At 45.3% G+C, this 25,805-nt stretch overlaps 1 protein-coding gene across 4 annotated transcripts in view; it reads right to left on the minus strand.

Moving 5' to 3' along the window:
• flnbl (filamin B, like) overlaps nucleotides 1-23,523 on the minus strand; it is a 33,661-nt gene extending 10,138 nt beyond the window's left edge. The window contains exons 1-32 of one of the 4 annotated variants that reach the window (XM_061784936.1): nucleotides 23,082-23,518; nucleotides 16,489-16,598; nucleotides 16,280-16,415; nucleotides 15,437-15,534; nucleotides 15,210-15,357; nucleotides 13,035-13,153; nucleotides 12,885-12,959; nucleotides 12,642-12,804; nucleotides 12,206-12,406; nucleotides 11,664-11,801; nucleotides 11,217-11,343; nucleotides 10,717-10,853; nucleotides 10,261-10,454; nucleotides 9,908-10,021; nucleotides 9,132-9,275; nucleotides 7,258-7,381; nucleotides 6,577-6,737; nucleotides 6,274-6,364; nucleotides 5,994-6,148; nucleotides 5,409-5,526; nucleotides 5,238-5,317; nucleotides 4,898-5,083; nucleotides 4,488-4,802; nucleotides 4,308-4,410; nucleotides 3,783-3,983; nucleotides 3,525-3,698; nucleotides 3,025-3,187; nucleotides 2,786-2,946; nucleotides 2,143-2,434; nucleotides 1,717-1,870; nucleotides 1,059-1,248; nucleotides 40-287 (exon numbers count right to left, since the gene is read on the minus strand). In XM_061784936.1, coding sequence (XP_061640920.1) covers nucleotides 40-287; nucleotides 1,059-1,248; nucleotides 1,717-1,870; nucleotides 2,143-2,434; nucleotides 2,786-2,946; nucleotides 3,025-3,187; nucleotides 3,525-3,698; nucleotides 3,783-3,983; nucleotides 4,308-4,410; nucleotides 4,488-4,802; nucleotides 4,898-5,083; nucleotides 5,238-5,317; nucleotides 5,409-5,526; nucleotides 5,994-6,148; nucleotides 6,274-6,364; nucleotides 6,577-6,737; nucleotides 7,258-7,381; nucleotides 9,132-9,275; nucleotides 9,908-10,021; nucleotides 10,261-10,454; nucleotides 10,717-10,853; nucleotides 11,217-11,343; nucleotides 11,664-11,801; nucleotides 12,206-12,406; nucleotides 12,642-12,804; nucleotides 12,885-12,959; nucleotides 13,035-13,153; nucleotides 15,210-15,357; nucleotides 15,437-15,534; nucleotides 16,280-16,415; nucleotides 16,489-16,598; nucleotides 23,082-23,373 — 5,112 coding nt within the window. In that variant the 5' untranslated portion in view covers nucleotides 23,374-23,518. Of the gene's footprint in view, nucleotides 1-39; nucleotides 288-1,058; nucleotides 1,249-1,716; nucleotides 1,871-2,142; nucleotides 2,435-2,785; nucleotides 2,947-3,024; nucleotides 3,188-3,524; nucleotides 3,699-3,782; nucleotides 3,984-4,307; nucleotides 4,411-4,487; nucleotides 4,803-4,897; nucleotides 5,084-5,237; nucleotides 5,318-5,408; nucleotides 5,527-5,993; nucleotides 6,149-6,273; nucleotides 6,365-6,576; nucleotides 6,738-7,257; nucleotides 7,382-9,131; nucleotides 9,276-9,907; nucleotides 10,022-10,260; nucleotides 10,455-10,716; nucleotides 10,854-11,216; nucleotides 11,344-11,663; nucleotides 11,802-12,205; nucleotides 12,407-12,641; nucleotides 12,805-12,884; nucleotides 12,960-13,034; nucleotides 13,154-15,209; nucleotides 15,358-15,436; nucleotides 15,535-16,279; nucleotides 16,416-16,488; nucleotides 16,599-23,081 lie in introns of all 4 variants that reach the window. The other 3 variants (XM_061784937.1, XM_061784938.1, XM_061784939.1) reach the window with 3 other exon arrangements.
• Between the last annotated feature and the right edge of the window lie 2,282 nt (nucleotides 23,524-25,805).

A 25,805-nucleotide genomic window follows, 5' to 3' on the forward strand; every position in this document is an offset into this window, starting at 1 on the left:
GCCTGGAGTGCAACATGGGTTTACAGCCGCGCTACGTACCTCGACTTTGAAGGGACTGCCGGGAATGTTCTCCCCGCCGAAACGCACGTACATGACGTAGTCGCCAGGCTCCAGGAGTGTGCATAAAGTGTCGAAGGTTCCGTCGTGGTTGTCCGTCACCTGGGCGTCCACCTCGCTGCCGTTGGGCTGCACCACCACGCAGTTCACCTTGCCTTCGCCCGCACTCTTTGCGTCGACCAGGAGGAACAGCTCCTGGTCCAGGCCCTCCCTGGGGCCAACCTTGGGCCCTGAGGGACAAAACACATTTTTAATAGTCCTGTGTTTCCCCGCTATGTTGCAGATTTGTTTTTACTGAAGCTAACGTTTGTCGTCTTTAGTTCAAACGTTAGAGGTAACATAGGAAGCCGATGGTAGAGGAACTGTTGAAGCTCATGTTCCAAGTACGTTGGGAGCTAACTTTGGAATCCATCATTGGGAGCTTGGAGTTAATGTTCATAAGCCAACTTTGGATAACAATGTAAGAAGCTCACACTTAACATTAGAAGCTAAAGTTAAAAGGTAATATTGAATCTAACGCTGGAGATAACATTGGAAGCTAATTTTGGAATCTATTGATGGAAGCAACAGCGAAAGCTGATGTCGGAGCCAACGTCGGAAGCTGACATTGGTCTTCCTCAGCACTAACCAGAGGTGACTCTGGATGCTAACTTGTGAAGCTAACATGGGAAGAAAACATTGGAAGCGAAAGTTGAAACTAACAACTAGCTAGTATGAGATGTAACGAAGCTAACGTCAGACAGAAGACTACTTTGGAATCTTCGTAAGCCAACATTGGTCTTCCTTAGCTCTACCGTTAGCGGTAACGTAAGCAGTAATGTTGGATGCTAGCTGAAGAAGAAGCCATCACTGGAAACTAATGTTAGTGGTAATTTAGAAAGCTAGTAGAAGTAATATGGTAAGCAAAGTTTGGAATCTGAAGAGAAAGAAATACTTCAAGATGATGCAGAGAAAGGTCAAGTGAAAAACTTATTTGTAATATTTCTTTGGTGGTGACGCACCAGTTGTTGTGCACTTGTTGGCATCTCCTGTCACGGTGGCCTGGACTTTGTAAGGCGAGGCAAGGATGTCGTCGCCGCCGTACTTGACGACGATGGTGTAGCGACCCGCGCGGTCGGGTACGTATGACACCTTGTACGCGTCGTCTCCGTTGTCGTGGATCGTGGGCAGCTTGGGTTTGCCGTCCTGATCCTGAGGTGGGAAAGATGATGGAGACCCATAGTATAGAACTATATACGTTTATCAGACCGAGTAGTGCAGTGGAACCCCTGAAGTTGAAATTCTGTGAAACTGAACAATTCAGAATTCAAAGTCTGCTGCCCAAGCGAGATGCAGTAGAAATTCAAACGTCAACAGAAAAAGAACAGAGGTTTGGTGCATGGTCATGATTAGAAACCACTAGTAGAGGGTCCAAATGATTCAGGCCAAAAAAGTCTGCTGCCTAAACGGGCCTACGTAGAAATTGAAACAAACCGAACAGAACAAAGTTTTGTGGCCCGATGAGTATGCTGCAGTTTGAGAAAATATGATGGGCGACTCAAAAGTGAGACGCCGCCATTCCCATACAATTCACTTCACCCCTTGGCCAAACATGTCTGGTGCCTAAATGGGCTGTGTTCCGCCTAAGAGGTTCCACTTTACAGCATGTCGAATACTGACTGTGATGAGCACGCCGAGTTGGCCTTGTCCCGCTTGCTTGGCGTCGATGTTGAACTCCACGGGGAAGCTGGCGAGGACTTCGCTTTTCAGCCCGGGGCCACTGGCTAGGACTTTACTGGCATCGTGGGTGGGAAGCACCCGAACATGAAACGGACTGGAAGGGGGGGAAAACGCAACAAACATTGGCCTTTGGAGATATATAACATTAAGGCACAGAAAGTGACGTGACGCAAGCCGAAATTCAAGTTTCATCACTTGACCGTGTCTGCTGCCTAAACGGGTTGCACTATAAATTCATACAAAAAGTAAAAAGTGCACAGGAATTGACAAGCAAGCAGACTCAAAACCTTTAAACACTCCAGCATCACAATCCACATCACAAGGCCAACGTGTCTGCTGCGCTACAATTGCAGTACCGCTCAATACCTTCTGGGGACGTCATCTTCGGCGTACTGTACGGCCACAGAGTAGGTGCCGTCCACGGAGGGCGTGTAAGACACCGTGTGGGTGCCGTCCCCGTTGTCCGTCACCTCCACAGGCTCCGACAACCCTTTGGGGGCGCCCACAGTGACGGCGAGAGGCGCCAAGCCCGCCTTACTGCAATCCACCGTGAACATCTGAGGGATGTTGGCACGGACCGCCGGGGACACCCCCGGGCCAGACACCTTCACTTTACTGGGGTCTACAAGGTCCTCCACTGGGACCTTGAAGGGACTTCCTGAAAAACAAGAGGAAAGCGTTCGTTGGTTTTGAAGCGGTTGCTTCAGACTTTTCCCTTTGATCAAGCTTACTACGGTAGCCAAACTATTAGAAGAATGCCGTCTAAACGGGATGTAGTGGGAATTCAAGCAAAACGTAAACCGCCATTTTTTTTTTTTTTTTTTAAGAAGCATTTTGGCTAAAGTAGAAATTCAAACAGCAAATACAGAAAAAGAACCAAGTTTTTGCTGAGTCATTTTTAGAATCCATCAGCACAGGAGGCAGATTATTCAGGCCCAACAATGCTGACGCCTAAACGGGCCGCAGTAGTAATTTAAACAGAACACAATTGAGGGCAACGTAATTTCACCGGGAATGTGCTCCCCTCCGTAGGTGATGTTGACGTCGTAGAGGCCTGGCGCAGAGGGGACGTAGTCCACGCTGCAGCTGCCATCTTTGTTGTCTTTGCACGCCATCTTGGACTCTGAGGGACCCTCGACGGTGATGCCCAGGCCACCGGTGCCCGCCCCCCTATCGTAGCAGTTGTTTTTTTATAGGACAATACGGCGCACACACACAAGCACACTGATGGCGCGTAAGCTCCTCGACCTGGTAATGATGTTGAAGGAATTGGTCTTGTCGGTCAGGCCCTTCTGGAGCCCCGGCCCCGTGGCGACCACCCTGCTGGGGTCGCAGCCGTCAGACACGCAAACCCTGGCTGGGTTCTTTAGAACTGGTACGTCTTCATAGAGAACCTGGACACTGTGCTCACCTGAAATATTTAAAAAAAAAAACACAGATTTGCAAACGATTTCGGGTCGACTAGTCTCCTGCCTAAATAGGCTGCATTCGAAAACGCTGGGAGAAAGCAATGTTTTGTGCATGACCATTTTTAGATACCACCCTCACAGAGTACAAAAAAAGATTCAGATCCACCAAGTCTCCGGACTAAATGGGCTGTCGTAGTAATCAAAAACAGAAAATTTAACTGAAAAACAGAGCAATGAGAGTTTTGCATCTGACTTTTTTTGACTACCTCGGCACGAGATGCAAACGATTCCGGTGGAACCGGTCTGCTGCCTAAAGGCGTCGCGTCAAAAGTCTTTTACCGTTCTCATAGGGCGTGTATTCGACGCTGTACGTCCCGTCGTTCTTGTCTTTGACCAGGCAGTCTGTCAGGGCTCCGGACGGGTTCCTTATCTCCGCTTTGACGCTTTTTCCACCCTCCCGGCCCAAGGGGCGAGCATCCACCATAAACGTGGCGGTGGCTTCTCTGAAGATGCCTGCAAGGAAGACGAGGGAGAAAGTAGGCGTTACGGTTGGGATCGGAGTGGGACGCCAGCATCGGCGACGGGGCAACTTCGTACCTTTCCCATCCACTCCACGCCCGGACACTTTGACTTTGGAGACGTCGACGGCCGGGACCGCCATCACCTTGGCTGGGAAACCAGGAACGGCCTTGCCGCCGTACTTGAGCAGCAGGGTGTACATACCCGATATCAGAGGAACGTAGGTGACCGTGTACGTCCCGTCTTTGTTGTCCACCACTTCAGTCTTTGCTTTCACACCTGGAACACATAATTGAGTTTTTAAACAGTAAACAGGATTGAGACCGGATAAGTCTAATGCCTGAACAGGCTGCAGTACAAAATCAATCAGCAGAGAGTACAGCTTAAGGCTCGACTAGCCTGCTGCCTAAACGGGCTGCACTAGAAATGTAAACAAGCAAGAATAGATGCATGGTCATTTTTAGAAACCACCAGTAGAGCACAGGAGTCAGACCAGACAATTCTGCTGCCTAAACGGGCTCTGGGAGAAATCCAAGACAAGGGGAGAGGAGTAATCCATGCAGACATCACAAATTGCTTTTTTTTTTTTTTTTTTTTGCGAACCGGCAGGTGCAGAAGCAGTAGACGTGTCTGGCACGGCCTCCAGGCTGAGTTGACCGCGTCCAGCACGAGAGCAGTCAACGTTGACCACACTGGGCTCTCCTACCTGTGGACAGAAAAGTCACATTTACATTGAAAAGGGAAAAAGGACACATTCAGAACCATCTAGTCCAGACCACTCACCTTGGCCTTGTTCAGGCCCGACCCAGTGGCCACCACCTTGCTAGGGTCAAAAGGCATCTGGATGTCTGCACGGAAGGGTGAGCCCGGAATGTGGACCTCCTCGAACTGGATGTTGACTAGATATTCTCCAGGTTCCGTGGGCAGGTAAGAGACCGAACAGGTCCCGTCCCCGTTATCAGAGCACTCGATCTTGGCCTCTGTGGGTCCCTCCACCGTCAGACCCAAACCACCTGTGCCGGCTCCTTTGGTGTCAATGGTGAACTCGGCCTGGTTCCCCACAAAACCTCCCTTCAGACCCGGTCCGTGAGCCTTCACCTGGACGGGACACATGGCTGATGTTACCAATGTCCACTGACATTTTACTTTATTCCAGGTTGTAGAAGACACAGAAAACGGATGGACTTTGGTACCTTGCTAGGATCCGGAGGCAGCAGGCCCTCCACGGGGAAGGGGCTCCCAGGGATTGGATGTCCGTCGTAGGACACGTTGACAGCGTACACCCCCTCTTCCGTGGGGGTGTAACGCACCCGACGCACCTCATCTTTTCCGGGCTGCGGCTCCACTTTATACGGCACAGACCGCTGGCTGGGACTCAGCTAAGTGACAAAGTAAGAAGGGTGAGTCGACTACGGTAAATAGATTAGCTAGAATAGATGAGGGTAGCTAGATATTTTAGGGTAGAGCAGGACAGATAAATTAAAACAGGCAAAAATAGATCAAGAATGCAGGAGCGGACTGACTGACACTCACCACCTCAACCTCCAGGCGTCCTTGACCACCCGCTCCCTTCACGTCAACCAGGAAGTGCTGCTCTTGGCCCACCTCCACACCTATCACACACGCACATGTTTTTTTTTGGACATATCTGGAGGTGAAATTAGTCATTTCTCTCTCTTTTTTTTTTTTTTGCCGATGTCTTACGTCCTTCCAGGTTGTCCACGCCCACGTTATTGAGGTTCAGGGGTTCCGCCACGCCCACCGTGAAGGGACTCTTTGCGATGGGGTCTCCGCCGAACGTCACCGCAATGGTCATCGGGCCCTGTGCGCACGCATAGTTTGAAAATTAGGAAAATACAAGGAGAAACTAGAAATATCGAATCCCAAATCGAGTGTACATGTACGGATCAATGACATTAAATTGAAAAATTAAGTAAATTAAAATGTCACTAAATAAATCCCATACATCACTAAAAATGGATCAGCGGTAGAAAATTGATGGATGGATCAAAACATGATGAAGAAATGAGATTTTAATATAATTGACTTCATATTTATTTACCCTTTCCGTACCGCTTATCCTCACAAGGCTCGCATTAAATGACTAAAAAAAAAGGTTATGAAACAAATGATTATTCTATTATTATTTCAAATCTGGTTGATAAATTACATGCATACAATTTGTTTTGGCTCACTGACTCAGTGGCCCCCCAAGGGACAAAATGAAATCACATGATGTCATCATGCCACCGACTTATACTTGTGTGTGCGCGCGCGTGCGTGTCTTACCGGGGTGACCGGTGTGTACTTGACGGTGTGCGAGTAGTCGTAGTTGTCGATGATGTCATAATCTTTGACAGGAGATGAGAAGGAAACGTCCAGCGGCGCTTTCCCCGCTCCTTTCGTCAGGGCCGTGAAGTGAGTCGGTATTCGGCTCTCCACGCCTGGACACACGAGCGGTGTCGGGTAAGTTCATTTTCTATGCCAACTAGTTCGCCGCAGCAATGTCCCTCTACTCCAATGAACTCCAACTCCAATTCCAATGAAGTTGGGACGTTTACCCGCTTACCCGTGCGAGCCAATCCGGGGCCCTCGGCTTTGACCTTGGCTGCATTGTGGGAGGGATCCACGTTGACCAGGAAAGGACTCTGAGGAACTTCCTGGGTGGAAACACATCAAAAAGGTATCATGGCACCCGTTCATATCGCGCTAATCTTAGCAATCACAACCGATGTAGGGGATACGAATCTACAGACCCCGGCTCAAATCTTTGGCGTTTTGTGATATCAAAAAAATAAATAAATAAAAAAAACATGCACAACTGTATAGCAACTTACTAAAAGAAAAGATTTATTTTTATTTTTATTGGTACCTTGTCAGTGAAGAGCACTTTAACGGTGAGCTGGCCCGCGGCGGGCGGGATGTATTTGACGGTGAACGTGTCGTTGGCGTTGGGGATGATGTCAAAGTCCACGTCGGCCTCCCGGTCTCCCACCATGTTGCTGTGACACTTGATGCCCACGCTGACGTCACCTGAGGAAATGCACGATTTAAAAAAATAATAATAATAATAATTTTTAAACAAACATTTTAGGAGCCCTGCAGGGGGCACCAATGAGTCTGCCTTAACGTTGGGAACGCTTGTCATGCGGCGAGAACGACCGTCATTCCTGTCGAGAGCGGCCTGGCTTGTCAATCACAGCGAAGGAATTGCGACTATGATAGGAACGAGCGATCGCGTTTGATAACAGAAACGAGTCAGACTAGGAGACAAAAGCTGCAATTTCCTGCGTTTTGCCCGCCCGCTACGTTTCTGCAGAAACTGCATTCACAAGGAAATTGGGGTTACTTGCTAACTTTCCAATGAAGGGGAGGATTTTTTTTTTTTAAGGGGTGGTGAGAGTCATGGGGGGGGGGCACGAGTAGTCAATTTTCCAATTTTAGAGGTACTATGAGAACCGCAACAGAGGCGGGATGGCATCTGCGTGCAAGGGTAGGCAGAAATGTTGTGACCACAGAGTGGAGTTTAATGTCTGCCCAGGCAGGCAATTACCCTCGCCTGCTCCGGAACAGTCAACGGTGAAATGCGTGGGCTCGTTGGCCTTCGGTCCCGTCCGCTCCACTCCCGGGCCAAACACTTTGACCTGACTCGGGTGGCTGCCTTTGCCTACGTTCACCTAAAAAAAAAACAAAAAAAAAAACAAACAAAAACTTGAAATTATGTTGTTACATTTAAAAAAATAAAACAAAAATCAAAAATTACATTTACTGCTAGTTACGTGTATTATGTGATTCCTTCCCGCAATTATTATTTGATGCGTAGTTGACAGATAAAATTGGTAGAGTAATATTTAAGGACATTGGAAACACTCAGGAAAACTGATTTCTGATTGATCACTTGAATTAGATCAACATTGAGAAATTAAATGATTTAAGATTGTAAGTCTTTCATTTCTTGTAATGCCAATGTTTCACTTATGTACAGGCAGGAATGCATGTTTAGTAGGGATCCATTTGATTTTGATTCTGATTTTGTGTTTTTGGTCTAAACAAAAAGGACATGCCGCAGTTCATGTTGAAGCCATTTTATTTGTTTCAATAGTAAATTACTGTACAATTTGTCTTGAGATGGCATTAAGATAAACAATTAATACAATTCTGGAATAATACAACATGTAAACTTGTCCTAAATGAGAGTCTGCTTTGAAATGTAACGCTGCATGTCTTGACGTCATCTACTGCTCTTCTTTGGGGCTCGAACCCAAACTTGAACTCACAGCAGCCGCATCCCCTCCTGCGACTCCAAAACCTTTCGAGTCTCCTCATGTGAGACTCCGGAGGGACACACTTGTCGCTGTACAGATTTGTCTGAGTGGACGCGTCCCGTCTTTGTTCTTCCGCTTCGAGTTTTTTCAATCATTTGCTAACATGCTTAAGAATAATTAGCTGCCGTCTTATACTGCACCTTACGTGGACTCTTGAGCCTGATATTCACTTCCTGTATTAAGTTCACAGCCCTTGTTAGGTCTTCTACTTTACAGGCATTGACTACAGGTATTCCAAAGTTTACAGGCTTTGTTCAGTCTAAACTAAAGATAAATTCACAGGTGAAGTTCAGTCAATTTCAAAGATATGCTAACAGGTGTTGTTCAGTCAATTCGAAAGGTTGTTTACAAGCATTGTTCAATCTATTCTAAAGATCAGTTTACATTCCATTATAGCAACAGAATCACACACGGGATCTCTGCCCACATTCTCCACATTGGTGTCCCTCAAGGCACAATCCTAGGACCCCACTTAAACATTGAAATAAAAAAAATTTGAAGCTCAATCTTATTTTGATGAATATTTTGATGGACAAGCAACAAGGAAATCCTATCTTGTACACCTTAAACTGTCATAATCCACATTTGTAGGTTATAATCAGTGTGATTTGTGTTCCTGATTACATCCGTACTTGTAAGGTCCACATGGTCAACAGTGGTGTCCCTCAAAGCTCAATCTTAGGACCCCATTTAAACATTGACATAAAAAGTTGAAGCTCTTCAAGCTTAGTTGGATGGCATTTTTGATGAACATTTAAACCGTAAATCATCATAATCCATTTTTTCAGGTTATAATCAGTGTGATTTGTCCTGATTATGTATGCACTTATGAGATCCCCATGCTTAACATGCAAGTTTTAGCTAGTAAGTTTGTTTTGATGAACATTTTGATGGAGAAGCAACAATGACATATCTTGTACACCTTAAATTGTCATAAAACATTTTTGTAAGGTGCAATCAGTGTCATGTGTATTGCTGATTATGTCCACACTAAAAACCGTCGCCTCTCCTCAGTGTAAGTGACGATAATAATCGCTTTCTTAGCTTTTCCGGTGTTTTCCGAGGGTCTTAAAGGCTCCCCTCCTGATGGGCTGCAGCTTACCCTGAAGGGGCTCCCGGGGACGCTGACCCCTCCCCAGACCACGGCCAGCGTGTGCTTGAGGCCCGAGGCGGGCGTGTAGGAGCACGAGTACTGCCCCTCCCCTTTGCTGCGCACCTTCACCTCCACAGGCAGACCCTCAGCGTCCTAGGAGAGGGAATTTTTTTTTTTATTAAATAAAAAAATAAAAATAAAATAAAATAAGAGGATGACGTGCAGTTTGGACAGTATTACAGCAGGGCCAAGATGACCACAGAGTGGTACAGTTTCCAGTTCAACTAAGAAGTCAAACCAAACTTGGGACTTTTAAGGCATGATCGTGTGTAAAAATAGCAAATGTCATGCGACAAAAGAGAAAAAAGGGTGATGGAAAAACATCGAACAGGAAACAGAACTGCGACACGGGAACACTCTGCATCATCTATCCATAATAAACCCATCCATTTGTTTCAATATTTCTGTTTATTTATTCACCCATCGATCATCCATCCAATTCTCCATCTATAAATTCATCAGTCTATCATCCATCTGTCTGTCTATCATTCTATACATCCCGTCTATCATCACTCCATCCACCCATCTGTCTATACTTCCATCATACATTAATCAATTGATCCATCCATTATTATCCAGCTTCATCTATTTATCCATGTATCTATCCATCCATCTTTTTACCCATCTTGCTTTCCATATCCATCATCCATCAAGCAACCAATTTCTCTCTCAATCTCTATCCACCAATCTACCCATTCACCCAATCAGTCCATCCATCGAGATACCTGTGCCATGATCTTGAGCGGTCCGTTCCCAGCATCCTTAGCGTTGACGGTGAACTCTGTGGGCTGGGCGACCAGACAGCCGCTCTTCTCCAGCCCGGGCCCGAACGCTTGAACCTGGATGGAGAACGAGATGTCAATTGCACCGCGGTCAGCAGAGCTTGTGCATGTACCCGTCTCCCAGACTTCTTTAAGCCAAGGCAGACATTTTACGAGAAAAAAAAAAAAAAAAGTGTTTTGTATGCATTAAGGGACCCCAAAAGTTATTTTATTCATTATATTTTTGGGCCAATTATCCAAATATTGGAATCAGCATCGAGCCTAGTTTATAATGGTACAACCACAAGCCTCCTGACCTTGTCTGGGTAGTTGCTAAGGCGATCGGGCAGGATGTAGGCTATGAAGGGGCTGTGCTCGATGTCGTCATCGTCACAGGTGACGTGGACGGCGTACTCGCCCGGCTCCGTGGGCCAGTAGCGGACGTCGCACGAGCCGTCGTTCTGGTCCTCGCACTCGATCTTGGCCTGGGACGGACCCTCGATGGCGAAGCCTGAAGACCATGCAACATTCAACAAAACTCTTTTCCGTTTTTAATTTCTCTCAAGGATCAAATAGAACTATTAACGCAAACATGAAAGTTTGATCAACTGTATATTCTGGGGTATCTGCCTTGGCCACAGGGTGGCAGTATAAGACAGTCATACAGACAGACAAAGAAGAACCACTTTTCGGAAATGCTTTATATGAACTAAAAGCATGTAACAAAAATGATTTTACAACATTATCATTTCATTTCATCCATCTAGGCTCACCCAGGACTCCAACGTCGTTGCCCACAGACTCCACCACGAAAATGGCAGGTTTAGCCACGACACCCCCTTCCAGACCGGGACCCCACGCCCGGATCTGCTGGGCTTCCGCCTCTGAACCCACAACGACCTCAAACGGACTGAGGAGCGAGCGCAACAACAGCTTTTTTTAATCCAGAGATCACGCAAAAACACCACACCACATCCAGAAGACCCGGAACGCCTTTCACACAGAACCCGCTAAGCAGCACATGGCCATAATTGTACGCATCCCACAATTCGCAAAGCCCTTTTGCTGGGTTCTGTGTGAAAGGCACAGGTGAATAAAAGTCAACCTAGCAGTTTGAACACAGAGCGCTTGCTTAGGCCTGAAGCATCAGCATGCGTCAATCCACAGCAGGTTTTTCCTGCCAGCTCGGCTTCAATAACGGGTATTTCCCTTGGAGCCCCTTCGAGGGTTATCCGTTTTCAAAGAATCGGCGCGCACGCACATATTCGCTCACCTCTTGGGGATGTGCTGCCCGCCCCAGGCGATGCAGATGGTGTGTTTGCCCGTACTGAGCGGGTAATACTCGAACGCATGCACTCCGTCCTGCCTGGAGATCTGCTTCACACTTCCCTCGACGCCCTCTGAAACACAACACGCGTTATTATTTTGGAGTGCGCCGCGGGGACCACACACACATACAAACAATCGGGCCAAATTTGAATAGCTTGCTTCCCTTGAAATCAAAGTCAGCAAAAGCCTGATTATTTCCCTCCCTGATCCGCTAGGAAAATGATCGTGGCTGACAATCAATGTTAAACCTGTTGCAATATTTGCGATGCCAACTCCGTCACCCAGAGTACACCACTTACGATAAGAACAGTTAGCACAAAGATGCTTTTTTACTCGTCAAGTGTGGGTTATCGGCACACCCCCGCTTTAGCACCGAGATGTTTCCACTCACTGGGGTCTTTGACGAGGATCTTCAGTTCTCCAGTGCCGGCGTTCTTGGTGTCCACCTTGAAGTCGCCCACTTGTTGCACCCTCATACCCGTCGCCTGCAGGCCACGACCAGTTGCCCTGCACGCGGCCGGTAGGCAGGCTGAAGGACCCAAAAACAAGACGCGTGATTGGACATTTCACATCAGCAAATCGCAATCACTCTCTAGCCGCTACACAGTGCCATATATATATAGTGAGGTTGGCATTTTGTAGTGCTGTTGGAATGTGTATAGAGTACAGGTTAGGGTCCCGCTCGATTAAATCGGTTCAACCCCTGATAAAAATCCTTGTGCACTGATTAGGGAGTAGGGGATGATGAATGATTCCGCTGCGTTCGGAATCATTCACTCATTCTCTACTCCGTAATCACTATATAGCCAACCATACAGGCTGAAACGATTAATTGAATCATTGACTCGAGGGCTGAAACAATTAATCATGAATACACCCTAGTCACACTACAAAGTATTTTTTTCTTTTAGGGGGGTCTTCTGTCTTCCTCACCTGGTCCCACGTCCACGCTGAAAGGACTCTTTGGCACAGCGGCGCCCCCGAAGGTGACGGCGAGCGCGTGCAGGCCGGCCTGCGTGGGCCGGTAGGTGCAGCGGTACAAGTTGTCGCCCTTGTCCTCCATCATCGCCTCCACGACGTTGTGAAGGCCCTGCGGGTCTTTGATCATCACCGTCACGTCTCCCGTACCGGCTCCTAAAAATAGAAGACCACAGATATGTTTTTGTCTTGCGTGGGGTCGCTCCACAATGTTGTGTGCATCCGTGTTTATGTTCTGGGATGCTACACAATGCATCAGTTCCACCCAGTCTGCCTCACTTCATTTTTCCCAAAATAGTTGTTTTTCTCCCCATTAGACTCTGGTATGTGGTCACGCCACAATAATGTGTCACGTTAATGTTCTGGGACACTTGATCAGAAAAACAGATACCTGCAGTGTAGATGTCAAAGTACGTGGACTTGTTGGCGACATTGCCCACTGGTTCGATTCCCGGCCCTTTCACCGCCACCTTGGAGGCGTCGCCCAGCGCTTTGTCCACACCCACCTCGAAGGGGCTCTTGGGGATGGGCTGGCCCACAAACAGCACCGTCACCTGCCACAAATACGGGACAATCCTCCACCTTTAGCACGTTGAGCAAATATTTGAGGCGTCATCAAAAGAGGAAAGACAACCTTGTGGGTTCCAACTACTTGAGGGACGTAGGAGACGTTGTACGTCTTCTTGGCATCGTTGGGCTCCACCTTCAGCTGAGATGCAAACAAAGACGACAAGTGATTGGCGGACCTGCCTGTCAATCATTTCAGGGCGAAGAGGGCGCTAACCTCTTGTCTGGTGCCGTCCGGGTGGTCCAGATAGACCGTCACTTGACCCTGCCCGGCGCTGAACGTGTCCACCGTGAACACGGCAGGGCGGAGCACCCGGTTGCCCGTCGGTTCGATACCTACACATGATTGAGATCGGGTGCTGCAGGTTAGGGTGGTTAAGGACAAAGATGGTGTGTAATAGCCAAAGGGAAGGAGTTTGGATGTAAAACACCTTATTTTAATAATAAATTAATAATTCCATTTTTAGTATTTTATTATTCATCGTATTTAAACAATGTGTAAAGGGTTTATTTTTCTAATATTTTTATTTTATTATTTGCAATGAATACAAAATACATAATTTAATTGACATTCCATGCCCACTTCAACTTTACCCCCTATTTTTAGTCTTAGGGTTAGGACTGAAATTAGCCTGTTTAGAGGGGGCGGCCCCGTCTCATGCAAGTCTCAACCCCGCCCCGCGTACTACTGGGCCGATGACAAGCACAGCTTTTATTACCATGACAACCAGGAGTGGCACAAAGGCCGAAGTGCAAGCCAGATTTTTGTGATATTTTAAAAAAGGGAGTGGCCATAGAGGCAAGAAAAAAACACTTTGGCTTGTGAAGGCAGCACTCCATAAACTTTTTGAGAGTTTAAAAAAAAAAAAAAAAAAAAAAAAAAAAGAATATAATCCATTTTGGAATAAGGCTGTCACAGAACAAAATGTGGAAAAACAGAAATGCCGTAAATACTTTCTGGATGCACCGTGACGGTAAAAAAAAAAAAAAAAAGATGGTGTGTGTTCTTAGCGTGTGGCGATTCTGGTAACTATGACACTGGCGGTGAGGCTGCGGGTTAGATCACGAGTCCATGGATTTCCTTCTCAGGATGCCGAGGACAAATGGCAGCCTCGCCAGTTTGCGTGCGCGCGTTCGGAGCTCATTGTTCTCGACGATGCGCTCACTTCCCGTCATTGTAAAGACGCACCGGCGTTTCCAGTAGTTACCAGTTGGACCTCTGAGGACGTTTTTGGCTCATTTCCTCCAACACAGGCAATTACATGACTAAAAAGTGTGAAAATACAGACGTACTACCCACAACCGTGCCTCTAGCCAATTATTTTATAACCGATAAATAACAAAATAAAAAAATCCAAAATAGAAACAGAAATGGCAGAAATGACCAAAAAAAAAAAAAAAAAAAAAGTCAATGGGCATGCTCTGCCATACGATTGAATGTCATAATTATTGCTCATCATATACTGTAATTAGCACTGCCGTTGCCAGCCATTCATGATAACTGTCATCTTGCACAATTGAAAAACAAATTTTAAATGCTCCACATTCCGAAAAGTCCACATCGCGCACCGTGAAGCAAGGACAAATGCGCAACGTACGCGTCACGTTATTCATATCATATTATTCGTGCGATGGCTCCACTCGTAGTTTCAATGACACCCAGAGCTAAATGCATGCTGGGCAATTTAGATATGATAAGTCATTGCAATCAAACCTTTCACCAGTTTTATAACCCCCACCTTTGAAAGAAAAGTCTCCGGTACGCTGTCACGAAGGTGTCAAGATTAATGCAATGGCTCCTCTCAGCCGTGTGTCGTCATGAATGCCACCGTGCACAGTTGAAATAAGCAAAGCCAAAGAAATAATCATCCATTTTCTGTACCGCTTTATCCTCACGCGGGTCGCGGGCACGCTGGAGCCAATCCCGGCTATCTTCGGGCGAGAGGCGGGGTCCACCCTGAGCTGGTGGCCAGCCAATCGCAGGGCACATCGAAACAAACCATTCGCACTCACATGCGCACCGACGGGCTATTTAGAGTCTTCCATCAACCCACCACGCATGTTTTTGGAATGTGGGAGGAAACCGGAGTGCCTGGCGAAGACCCACGCAGGCACATGGAGAACATGCAAACCCCACACAGGCGGGGCCGGGGATTGAACCCCGGTCCTCAGAACCGTGAGGCAGATGTGCTAACCAGTAGACCACCGTGCCGCGAGAAATAATCGAGTCAAAATGTAAAAAAGTGACCACACTCAAGTGGCATCACGTGTCACGGTTAATGTGGTTGCTCCTCCCACACGTTGATTACAACTGCCAATTTTGCCAACACAACGACAACCACTCGAAATAATCCACAGGTGGCAGCGCGAGCGTATGTAGTGTGCGGAGCACCTGGCCCGTAGGCTCGCGCCTTCTTGGGGTTGAGTTTGGGCTTGAGGGGAGCGCCGGGCTTCAATTTGCCTTTGGGGAACTGAGACAAGTACGTCATCACAGACATCTCGTCCACCTGCGGGTCGATGATCTCCTCGGGGGCGATCACCTGCGCACACGCACACGCACCGGGTGAACGCGGCATGCGTGTGTCACATCAGAAAACGGGCAAAGGAAGGGAACCGAACCTGAGGGATGCCCAGCCAGTCGTCAGCCAGCCGCATTGCTTCTGTGGCGTTCTCCACCGGCTTCACTGGATCCCAAGTCTCCCAGTCGGGACACAGGCCTGAAACACACACACACACACACACACACAAGAGTCACAGAGACGTAAGCACATACAGACAGACACACAGAAACACACTTGCACACACAAAGAAACACACACCAGACGCGCACAAAGACATTACACACACGCAGGTGCACCCACAAAGAAAAAAAAAAAAAAAAAAAAACATATATACAAGTACACACCAGACACACACACACAGAGAGAAACACACAAAGAAACACACACCAGACGTGCTCAACGACACACACACACATGCACGCCCACACACACACAGAGACACACACACACAGAGACACACACACACACACAAAAACACATGGATGTAGTCACAAACACACAGAGAAAAAAACCCCGCATGGATATAAGTACACACCAGACACTCACACACAGACAGACATTCACAGACAAACACACACTCAAATGGACACACACACACATCCAGAGACACACACACACCAGACAAACACACACGAGCCACAGAAACATAAGGACATACAGACACACACGCACACACACAAAGAAACACACACATGCACACACGGATGTAGCCAAAAACACACACAAAGACACGGAGAAAAAAAAAAAAAAACATGGACACAAGTACACACCAGACATTCACACACTCAAATGGAGATGCACACACACATCCAGAGAAACACACACACACAGAGACACACACAAACACTGTTTGCCAAAATGTTGTTGCCGTTTGTCCGTCGGCGCTGCGGGCACAGCGTACCTGGCGCGCAGCCGTCCACCAATGCCCCCAGCGCCCTCCCCGTCCGCCAGTCCTGGTGAAAGTTGGTGATGGGCATGTCGGGGACTTTGTTCTGGATCCAGCCCAGCAGACGCTGCTTGGGGGTCTTAGATTCGGACTGGAAGGCAAAACCGGGAAAGTTAGCGACTTGATGCTAAATGGAAACAAAGCAGAGGGGGCGCGCATCCTACCTCGCTGTCGTCGCCCTCCAACATGGGCATGGAGATGGAGTAGTGCAGGATGAGGGTCCACACAAGACCCAGGATCAGCTTCAGGTTCCCGTCCACAATTGCTTTCGAATCTTGAAACAAGAAATCACATTGATTGATTGGATACATTTCAACTACACTGTACATAATCACAAATTAACAGGGTTTGGTGTCAAGTCTGTCGCCGTGGTAACCTATTGCTAGCATACAAGGATGAGCAAGAGCGTGTATGAACAAAGACAATGAATACAAAGACAATTGCAAGATTAAAATGGAAAAAAAAATGAAATGGCAGGAGACTTCTTCACACCTTAGCGTTTTCTCCTTTCCATTTATCAATTCACTATATTAAATTAAGTCGTCACGAGCCAAAACCTGGAAAGCAGGTTAGCAGACATCTGTGTATGCATGCACTAACAAGCATGACTACGGTTTGATGACAATTGTTTAAAGCAGAAATTTTATTTTCTTCATGGCTGGTGTCTTTGGACAAAAGTTAAATGCATGTACTGTATATCATTTATTTGTACAACTATGATATGATATATACGGAAACACGATCAAAGCCAAAAAATAATAATAATAAATTTAAATTTTGGTTTTTTTTTTAAATTGAATATTTCCTCTTTGGTGACATCTTGTGTTAAAAAGAGATCGTAGACGTGATCCGGTCTCGTTCACCCGAACCGAGAGAAAGTGCTTGGACCCGTTTTGCCGAATGCGAAAACAGGTTGTGCATGTACCAGATTGGTAAATTAAGGAGGCTACAGTATGAACACTAACATCGAGGGAGCTAATCTAAGGATGCTAATGTACGGCACTAACTTCAGGACACTGAAGAACCCTAACGCGGAGGGAGCTAACTTTAGCAAGCAAAAATGAGGACGGTAAAATAAAAATCACAACCCCAACATAGAAGGGTGCTAACTTAAAGGATGCTAAAGTAAGAACGCCACCATAAAGGCAGCTCAGTTAAAGATGAAAAGATGCCAAGAAAGTGTTTATGTAAGAACACAAACCTCAAGAGAGATAACTTAAGCACGCTAAGTAATGTTGCTAACTTAAGGGTGCTAAAGTAAGAACCCTACTGTCAAGGGAATTCATTTCAGGGTGCTTAAGTCACGATTCTAATTCAAGCATGCTAAAGTAGGAACTCTAACAGAGAGGAATGCAATTTAACAATGCCAAATTATGGCGCTAACGTAAGGAAGCTAAAATACGAAGTCAAACATAAAGGTGGATGCTAATTTAAGGATGCTAACGTTTTTTTCCTTACTGATCAACTTCCTGTTGCTGGGAAGCAATGCGTGTTACGCTGATAAGAGGCAGCCATTTTGTGCCCTCACTATTCACCTTGACACGCACGCTTATCTCCCTCACACACACACACACACGCTCCCTATGTTGTGTTGCTAGTGTTTCCATAGCAACAGGTCAAACACAGCAGTCAGTGTGGTCTTTAATGGCCTCCAGCCACCTTTGTCAACACTTCCTACTGTGTCAAGCTAGACGAGTGTGGGCGGAGCCATGCGGCCAGGCAAGCTTTTCCATTTGCGGTTGCATGTTGATAAGATGCCATAACTTGCAATCATTTAGATTTTATTTAGTGGAAGTGAGGGGAAAAAAAGTGAACCACAATGGATTTTTTTGAAGATACAACAAAGTGTGGAAAGACTTTATAGGTTTTAATATGAACACAGGTTAACTTTTTTTTTTTTTTTTTTTAATAAATACTCGCTAAGATGCTAAGTTAAAGGATGCAAACGGCACTATTCGGGCTATAGGCGCGTACCGACACCAGGTACCCTATCGGGCTGACAACTTATTTCAAGGTATCCGGTGGTTGTGAAGGTTGCCGATACCAGCCACTGACACTTAAAGCAAAAAAATAAATAAAAAAATTTAAAATCTGACATCGGATAAGTCCTCCTCGACAGAAGTGGGCACGACGATGCCTCCGTTTGACATCGCTGAATCGCAATACAAGTCAGAAAGGAAGGTTTTTGTCCACAATGATGTCATTCTGTTAAATGAAATTGTACGTATCCAAAGTACTACTAGTGGTGTCTGTGAGTACTCCAGAGTGAATACTAGTACTGGTATCGGTCTGGAAAGAGAAAAAAAAAAAAAAAAAAAAAGTGGCATCGAACATCCCGACTTCTTTTAGCAATCATGTTTCTATGTTAAGAGAACAACTTCCAGGCTCACCACATGTGCATCTGATGACATCATTGCGTGTGTGAGTGTCTTAATGACAGGGCAGCTTGTGAGTCTGCGCGTGCGCCTGTTACGCATCCCTGCTCGCTGCCTCGTACCAACGTGCCAACATAAGGATGCCGACGTAAGTTTGATGAGTAATGGCGCCAACTTGAGGGCGCTAAAGGATGCTTATGTGAAGATGCCAATGTAAGGCGGCTAACGTGAGGATGCTAAAGCAATGCTAAACCAAGCTGCACTTCCAGTCAGGAAAGCTGAGTGACTTTAGTGAAAGTGAGGAAAAGATCAGGTAGCGCAACAGGATGTGCTGCTGCTGCTACTACTGTGTGCACACACACACACACACACACACACACACACACACACATTCCACAACACTGACATCATTGATGCAAGCACCCAACCCCAAATTCCACCACAACCCCCCACACTCATAAATGCCTCAATAAACACACACACACACACACACACACACACCCAGAGAAACAAACTCGATGACATCACCGCACACACAAGACGTAGCTTTACCGCATTTGAAATTAAGGACAAAAAGAATGTAAATATATGTACTTGCTAAAGTAATAACAAAAGGCACGGCGTGCATGTATGTAAATATGCTAACACGGAGATACTAAACAATATAAATAAGACCAAAGAAAGCTAATATTAAAATGCTGAAGTCAGGATGCAAAACTAAGGACGTTGCTATAAGGATGACAAGGAGAGACGCCAACATAATAATAAAGTGAGGAAACAAAAATAAGGATGCTAAAGTTAAGACACAAACATGCAAATGCAAAACAATGTTAAAGTGAGGACGCTAACATTATCAATTAAGTAAGGACGCTAACTTCAGTGCTAAAGCAAGACTGCTAATATGTGTAAACTTGTATGTTAAAACAAAGAATGCTAAAATAAATAAATCACAAAAGCATGACAGAGTAAGGATGCCAATATAAGAATGCTAAAGACGCTAACAACGTAAGGAGGCCAATATAAGTTTGCTAATATCAAGTGCTAAAGTAAGGAAACTCATTTAGGACGCTCATGACACCAACGTATGGATTCTAAAATAAGGACACCAACGCAAGGATGCTAAAGTAAGGATGCTAACCAGAGAGCATCATGTCACAATTGATGCTCAACAAATGTGCTAATTAGCATCTAATTATGATCATCATACACGCCCTCAGATGAAGGATATCAATGTGACAAGATGAAAGATGAGTTGTTTATTTCCTCCACCCAGAAATTACTCCTCAAGTACAAAGCACACAAGTTTGTCGCTTTAAACGCAAGTGCTGCCAGAAACAAACAAGTCTCGACACTCAGGTTACACACACACACACGCGCACGCACGCACGCATAGTTTCAAGTGAACTTTGGTCGGTCACACCTGAAAACGCTCAACGCGTCTGTTACACAATCGATGAGCCAACACAACAGCCACGACAAAAACTGCAAATACATCAAAATTGTAAATCAATCACACACACAAAAGACGGGCGAGTTCTTGTTGAACCAAAACCTGATGACGTATTAGTTGTCGTCAGCGCACGTTGTTGAAACAACACGACGCGTTTATACTTTCAACAAGCAGGCCACACGCAAGCTAACATCCTTTACCTAAAAATAATATCTAGGCCTATGACAGGCTGCTAACAGAAGGCCGCCAACACTACGATGCTAATGTGAAAACGCTAACATAAGGGTGGCAACAGAAGCGCACGATCTTGAGGTGGCAAGTTTCCCGGCGACTATTCGAGGGAAATAATTGAACGCCGTGAGTCCACTTATAATGTAGCGAGCGACGACCATTTAACGTCGCAGGCTAGCCAAGATGTGCTGAAAAGAGCGTCAAGGCGGTGAAGTAAACCAAACTTTGACACTTTTAATATCATTTCAGTTGGCCACACAAAGTCTGTCTTGACTGAGTGACGCTAGCTGACGCGCTTCCAAAGATGAACTTTAGTCACAATGACGCCATTCTGCATTTTACAGGACAAGGAAGTGAAATGAAAGCCAATCAGGGGCTTTGTTTTTTTTTAGCCAAGTTGCCGTGACGCCCGGCGCACTGCGCTAGTCTGTCCTCGGAGGCTATCTCGCTGCGTGCGAGTGGAACAGTGGCGGTTTCAGATAAGAGCGATACGGGCAGCCTCTGCCAGGGTGGCACTCCTAAAGTGCTAAAATGCCAATGCTAAAGTGACGATGCTAAACTAAGGGATCGGACTAAGAAGGCTAAAGGTCGGACACTCGTGGAAGGAGGCTAATGTAAGACAACTAGCACTGGCATCTGGTTTTTGTCATTGGCTGGAAAAATGGCGGCTTTAGCCAATCAGACCTCACCCTGTGCCACCTTTCTGGCATTCCCCCCCCTCTACACAGGTGCCATCCTGCCACTTCCGGCTCAGATGCGACCTACAAAAGGCGGGACACTGGCGGGTCGTCGCCTTCCCTCGTTCTGCGTCAGAGTGCCGCTGACTAAACACGACTTTTGTGACGTCAATCATTACTATCGTCATTGTGAAAAGTGTGCACACCCAATACAAATAATGCAAACATGATGCAACACAACCACCTGCGGGAGTGCATGACAACACCCATTTGTTTTGATACACAAACGTATTTCACAATGCCAGAGTGACAAAGTCAGTCTGCGACAAACCACATCTGGCGTTTGTGTTTTTCCCCCTCGCCTATTTAAAGTGAGTGTCGAAATGTCGCAGCCGACATGAACGCCGTGCAACACTAACAGCAGTCAAAGGGACGACACTAAAAAAAAATACATTGGGCCCATTCAATGGGGTCACAGAAAGATAACGTCTTCATAAGATGCGATGACAGCGTGAGACTATTCATCACCACATTCTTTCAGCGGAGAGGTGACGGATGTCACACCTCACATGTGAACGCTCATTAGAAGCTAATGCTAGCGTGACACACACTCAATTATATTAGTCACACACAATTGGGACACAAACACACGATTACACATTCACCAACACAGTTAACACTCTTCTGCTTTAGAAGATCTTTGTCCATAATTACACTAAGCAGCATTTTCACCTTTTAACGACCCACAAGGTTGCTTTTTGTGGGGTTAATAATGTTCACAGCTGGCATCGGATCATCCTCATAGCCATCAAAAGGGCGCTCGCCACACCCTATATACATTTTGTCGTCGTTGTTGTTTTTAGATCGCATAAATCCCATTTTAGGAATTGAATTGCTTTTTTTTGGGGGGGGTGGGTTCATTTCGTTAATAAGCATATGACAAATACTCATCTGGGATTTGTTTTATTTCTGTCGATCCCAAACAAGCTTTGAGATCAATTATTTTGCCAGTCTTCCATTTTCGACAATTTAACACAGTAAAATTAGCCGCGCACGCATGTTGGGCTTGGAAAAGTCACCAAATATAGTAACCGTACTGCCAAGGTGTCCACACTGACTCTCTGTTCGCAGCCATGTTGTTAGTGTAAGCAGTATGGGTCAACGAAGCTGCGATTGCAACTATAGAAGCTGATTACAAATAATAATAATAATAATAAATTTTTTAAAAAAAACTATTCAAAAACAAAAAACGGTCCTGATGAATTAATCTCGGAATTGCACAGCCCTAACGCCACAATCAAGAAAAGATGACTTTATGACAAGGCGAGCTTTGATTTTGTCTTGTATAAATATGAAACACAGGAGTTGACTCTTCCAAATTAAAGAAACCATAAATCGTCTCTTTGGACTTGCAAAGCGCTCAACGTCCCTCAGGGCAGAATTTGGCCGCACGTGTTTGCGATTAGTGTGCGGCGTGAAAACACTTGCAAGTTCAAACTTGTTTCTTTGGGCAGCTAACTTTGAAGACGAATTTAAAAGCTCCTTTGATTCTTCAATGAAGCACCATTTTTTTTTTTTTTTTTTTTTTTGAACCTCACACGCCCACCCGAGTGTGCAAATTAATCAGTGCCCACTCCAGCTGCTGTAGCCACGCACGCCAGACTCCCTTCACAAATGTGCCAATGTAACACTTCGCAAGTGGTATAAACGTCATTTAAAAAATAATAATAAATCACTCGTTTGGTGCGTTTATTTGAAGATGTGCATCACAGAACTCATTAGGTTAGCGCAAACAAAAGGCAAATAGGTTTCAGTCTTATGATCTTATTTCTTTCTTCTTTTTTTTTTTTTTTTTTTTTTTTTTTTTACTGGGCACAATATTGCCGAATCCAAGCCCGGAATCAGCTGCTTGAAAGGAAGGCAAAACCAGCGCGATGCGTTCTATGTAACTCCAATAAAACGAGTGCTCGTGAAAAGCGGCTTGATTGTTAAGGGGGATTCGGCGGAGGCTTTGCGGAACTCACCGATGGAGACGAGCTTGACGTTCTCGTTGTCCAGGAACTCGAGCGCCACCGAGACGTTCTCCAGCTTCATCTGCCTGAAGTTGGGCCTGGGGTGGATGCGGCGGTGCATCTTCTGCTGGCTGAGGACCTCCAGAAGGGCGATGAGCCGCAGGCCGTCGCCCAGGTCCAGCTGCAGGTCCACGATCCGCTTGTTGGCGCATTTGAGGTGCTCGTTGATCCAGCGCGTGAAGGTGTTCTGCTGGATCTTCTTCCAGGGCGCGTCGTCCGCCAGGTCCTTCTCCGCGGTGGGCATCTTGGCCGCGGGCCGGTGCGCGGTGCTCCGTGCGGCAATGCTCGGCTCGGTGGAACTCTGAACTTTGCTTTCGGATCCTCGCCGGAGCGACTGGCTTGGCAGGGTGCGTTCAGGCGTCGCTTCTCACCACTCGGAATTTACACTACGTCGTCTTCTTCTTCTTCCCTTTATTAACGGATAGCAAACAACGTTTAGGTGCGTATCGCCCCCTACTGGACGAGAGTGTGCAGCACTTGTGCCCCCCCAACCCGCAGATCCAAACAAAAGTCACACAAAAACAACTTCGATTGTTCAAATTCTTCCATCTAATCGCGTTATTCACAAATACATACATATAAAAGGCCTTAATCTACCTACTAAATAAAATTCTCCATAATTTGCTTCCTCCCATGCTTTATAAATGACAAATGTATCATAGAATTGACATTAGCCATTTTCATATGGCCACTTATTTCTTTCATTCATGTCTAGCATTTTAACAGTGGTGGAATATATTCTCTCACATTGGAATAAAAAAAAAATAATAATCTCAAACTCAATTCGTACAATTTCCTTCCCTTGGCAGCATTTCATCTCGTCACACGTAAAACGTTTGCCTTCTTCGAATGTATCCATATTTTCATCTATTAATGACCCCTTTTGTTATTCGTCCACTTAACTCTTTCACCTCAATTACTTCCAGTCGTCATACTTGGCTCCATTGCTTTCCCACATTCGTTGCTTATATTTGTTACAAATGATGACCATGTTCCCATCTCTTCATTTTATTTTATTTTTGCCTTTATAATTTCTCCAAAATTGAAATATGTCGCGATCTCTGTTGGAATTCTCAAATGAATATCATCCACACGCTTGTTCCTCTGAGTTGAATCAACATCTTGATTCCTTGCTCAATGATTGGACTCAACTTCGCCCCTTCCCGTCATTTACGGCACTTTTCGCTGTAATTTGGCTCGATGGAGGCGGACGAAACGTTTTTTTGTTTAAACGGGGTTTAAACGGCGTCACACGATTTGCGTCCCGGAACACGAGCAAGCGACGAGGCTCTGTGACGAACCCGCTCACGATTTTGCGTTCGTGATTAATTGGTTCGCGTTGTGCCCGACTTTGTGGAGAAACCGTGAAGGCAACACCGCTTTGGATGACGTTGAGGCTTGCGGGCCAGAGATCGTCTATTGCTAAGGTGGAGTAAAATAACGGTTGAATAGTTTTTGTGTGCACGTGTGGATACGCGGAGTGATACATCGCAAAATGTTGTCGTCATACTTGCTTTATGATTTGTCCGCGTTTGAAATTTGGGATTGATTCCCACATGATAGAAATTAAGGTGTTAAAAAAATATATCATTAATGCTTACAGTATTGTATACACACAACACAGGATACACACATTAATATAGTCAGGTTTTACCTAATACATCATTTACGAATCAATTTTAATTACGTCTTCTTGTTTAAATAAAGCCTCGTGTATTAATTTCATTAACTCTTAAATCAATTTAATTTCACGTTTAAAGGAGTTTAATAAGTGAGTGTATTTAATCATTTAATTTCATTGGCTTAAAAAAAATCTACTTTGAGTTCAAATATAATTTTTAAAATCTTTCTAAACTGTTGAAATTAATAGCTTAATAAATGAACGTTATTTCCTTGGCTTTATTTATTTCAATAAGATCTCAAATGAATTCACATTGAATTGCAAAATGATTCAAATCAATTTTAACAAAATGAATTTTAATGCTCAAGTGAGTTAATTTTTTAGTATGAACTATATACAATGTAATTTCACTGGATTTGACGATTTAGCTTCATTTGAATTCATTTTTTTAAAATTTCATTTTGTCAGCACACATTCAAGTTAAACACTTAATAACCTTGTAGAATTTATTTAGTTCATTAAATATAATTGCAAAGATGTTTTAATTAGACAGCCAATGAAATAAGTAATTGTCATGACATTTATTAAACTCAATTTAAAAAAGTACATGAAGAGGACTGTTTCACTGATGATTCTTTGACACTGAGTTCTAATTCAACTATTTGTTTTTTAAATTTCATCGTGTTAGCATACGTTCACAAAATAGTTTCTAACGGACTTTGTCGTTTGTTTAGTGACTTCAAAATCAATTGAACGAGTGCCTCACACACAAACTGTCGCGTGATCGCATTCGTCAATAAAAAGTGACGACAGATGCGTTTAATGACATCAGTTAATAGGAGCGCCGTTGCGCGTCCCGGCTCGTATTTGAATGGCACGACGCTTTGCTTGCTTGTCGGTCGCGAAATGAATCGTGTGTGCAATTTTGCTGACATTGGCGTTTCCGACAGATGTTTTCGCCCCTGAACACAACATTACACTTCATTAGAGCGATTTGTAAATTTGATGAGAGAACAATCGTGACACAGTTGTGGTGGGTCAGCTTGCTACAACTT

This window comes from Phyllopteryx taeniolatus, chromosome 9 (assembly GCF_024500385.1).
Source record: "Phyllopteryx taeniolatus isolate TA_2022b chromosome 9, UOR_Ptae_1.2, whole genome shotgun sequence".
NCBI lineage: Eukaryota > Metazoa > Chordata > Actinopteri > Syngnathiformes > Syngnathidae > Phyllopteryx > Phyllopteryx taeniolatus.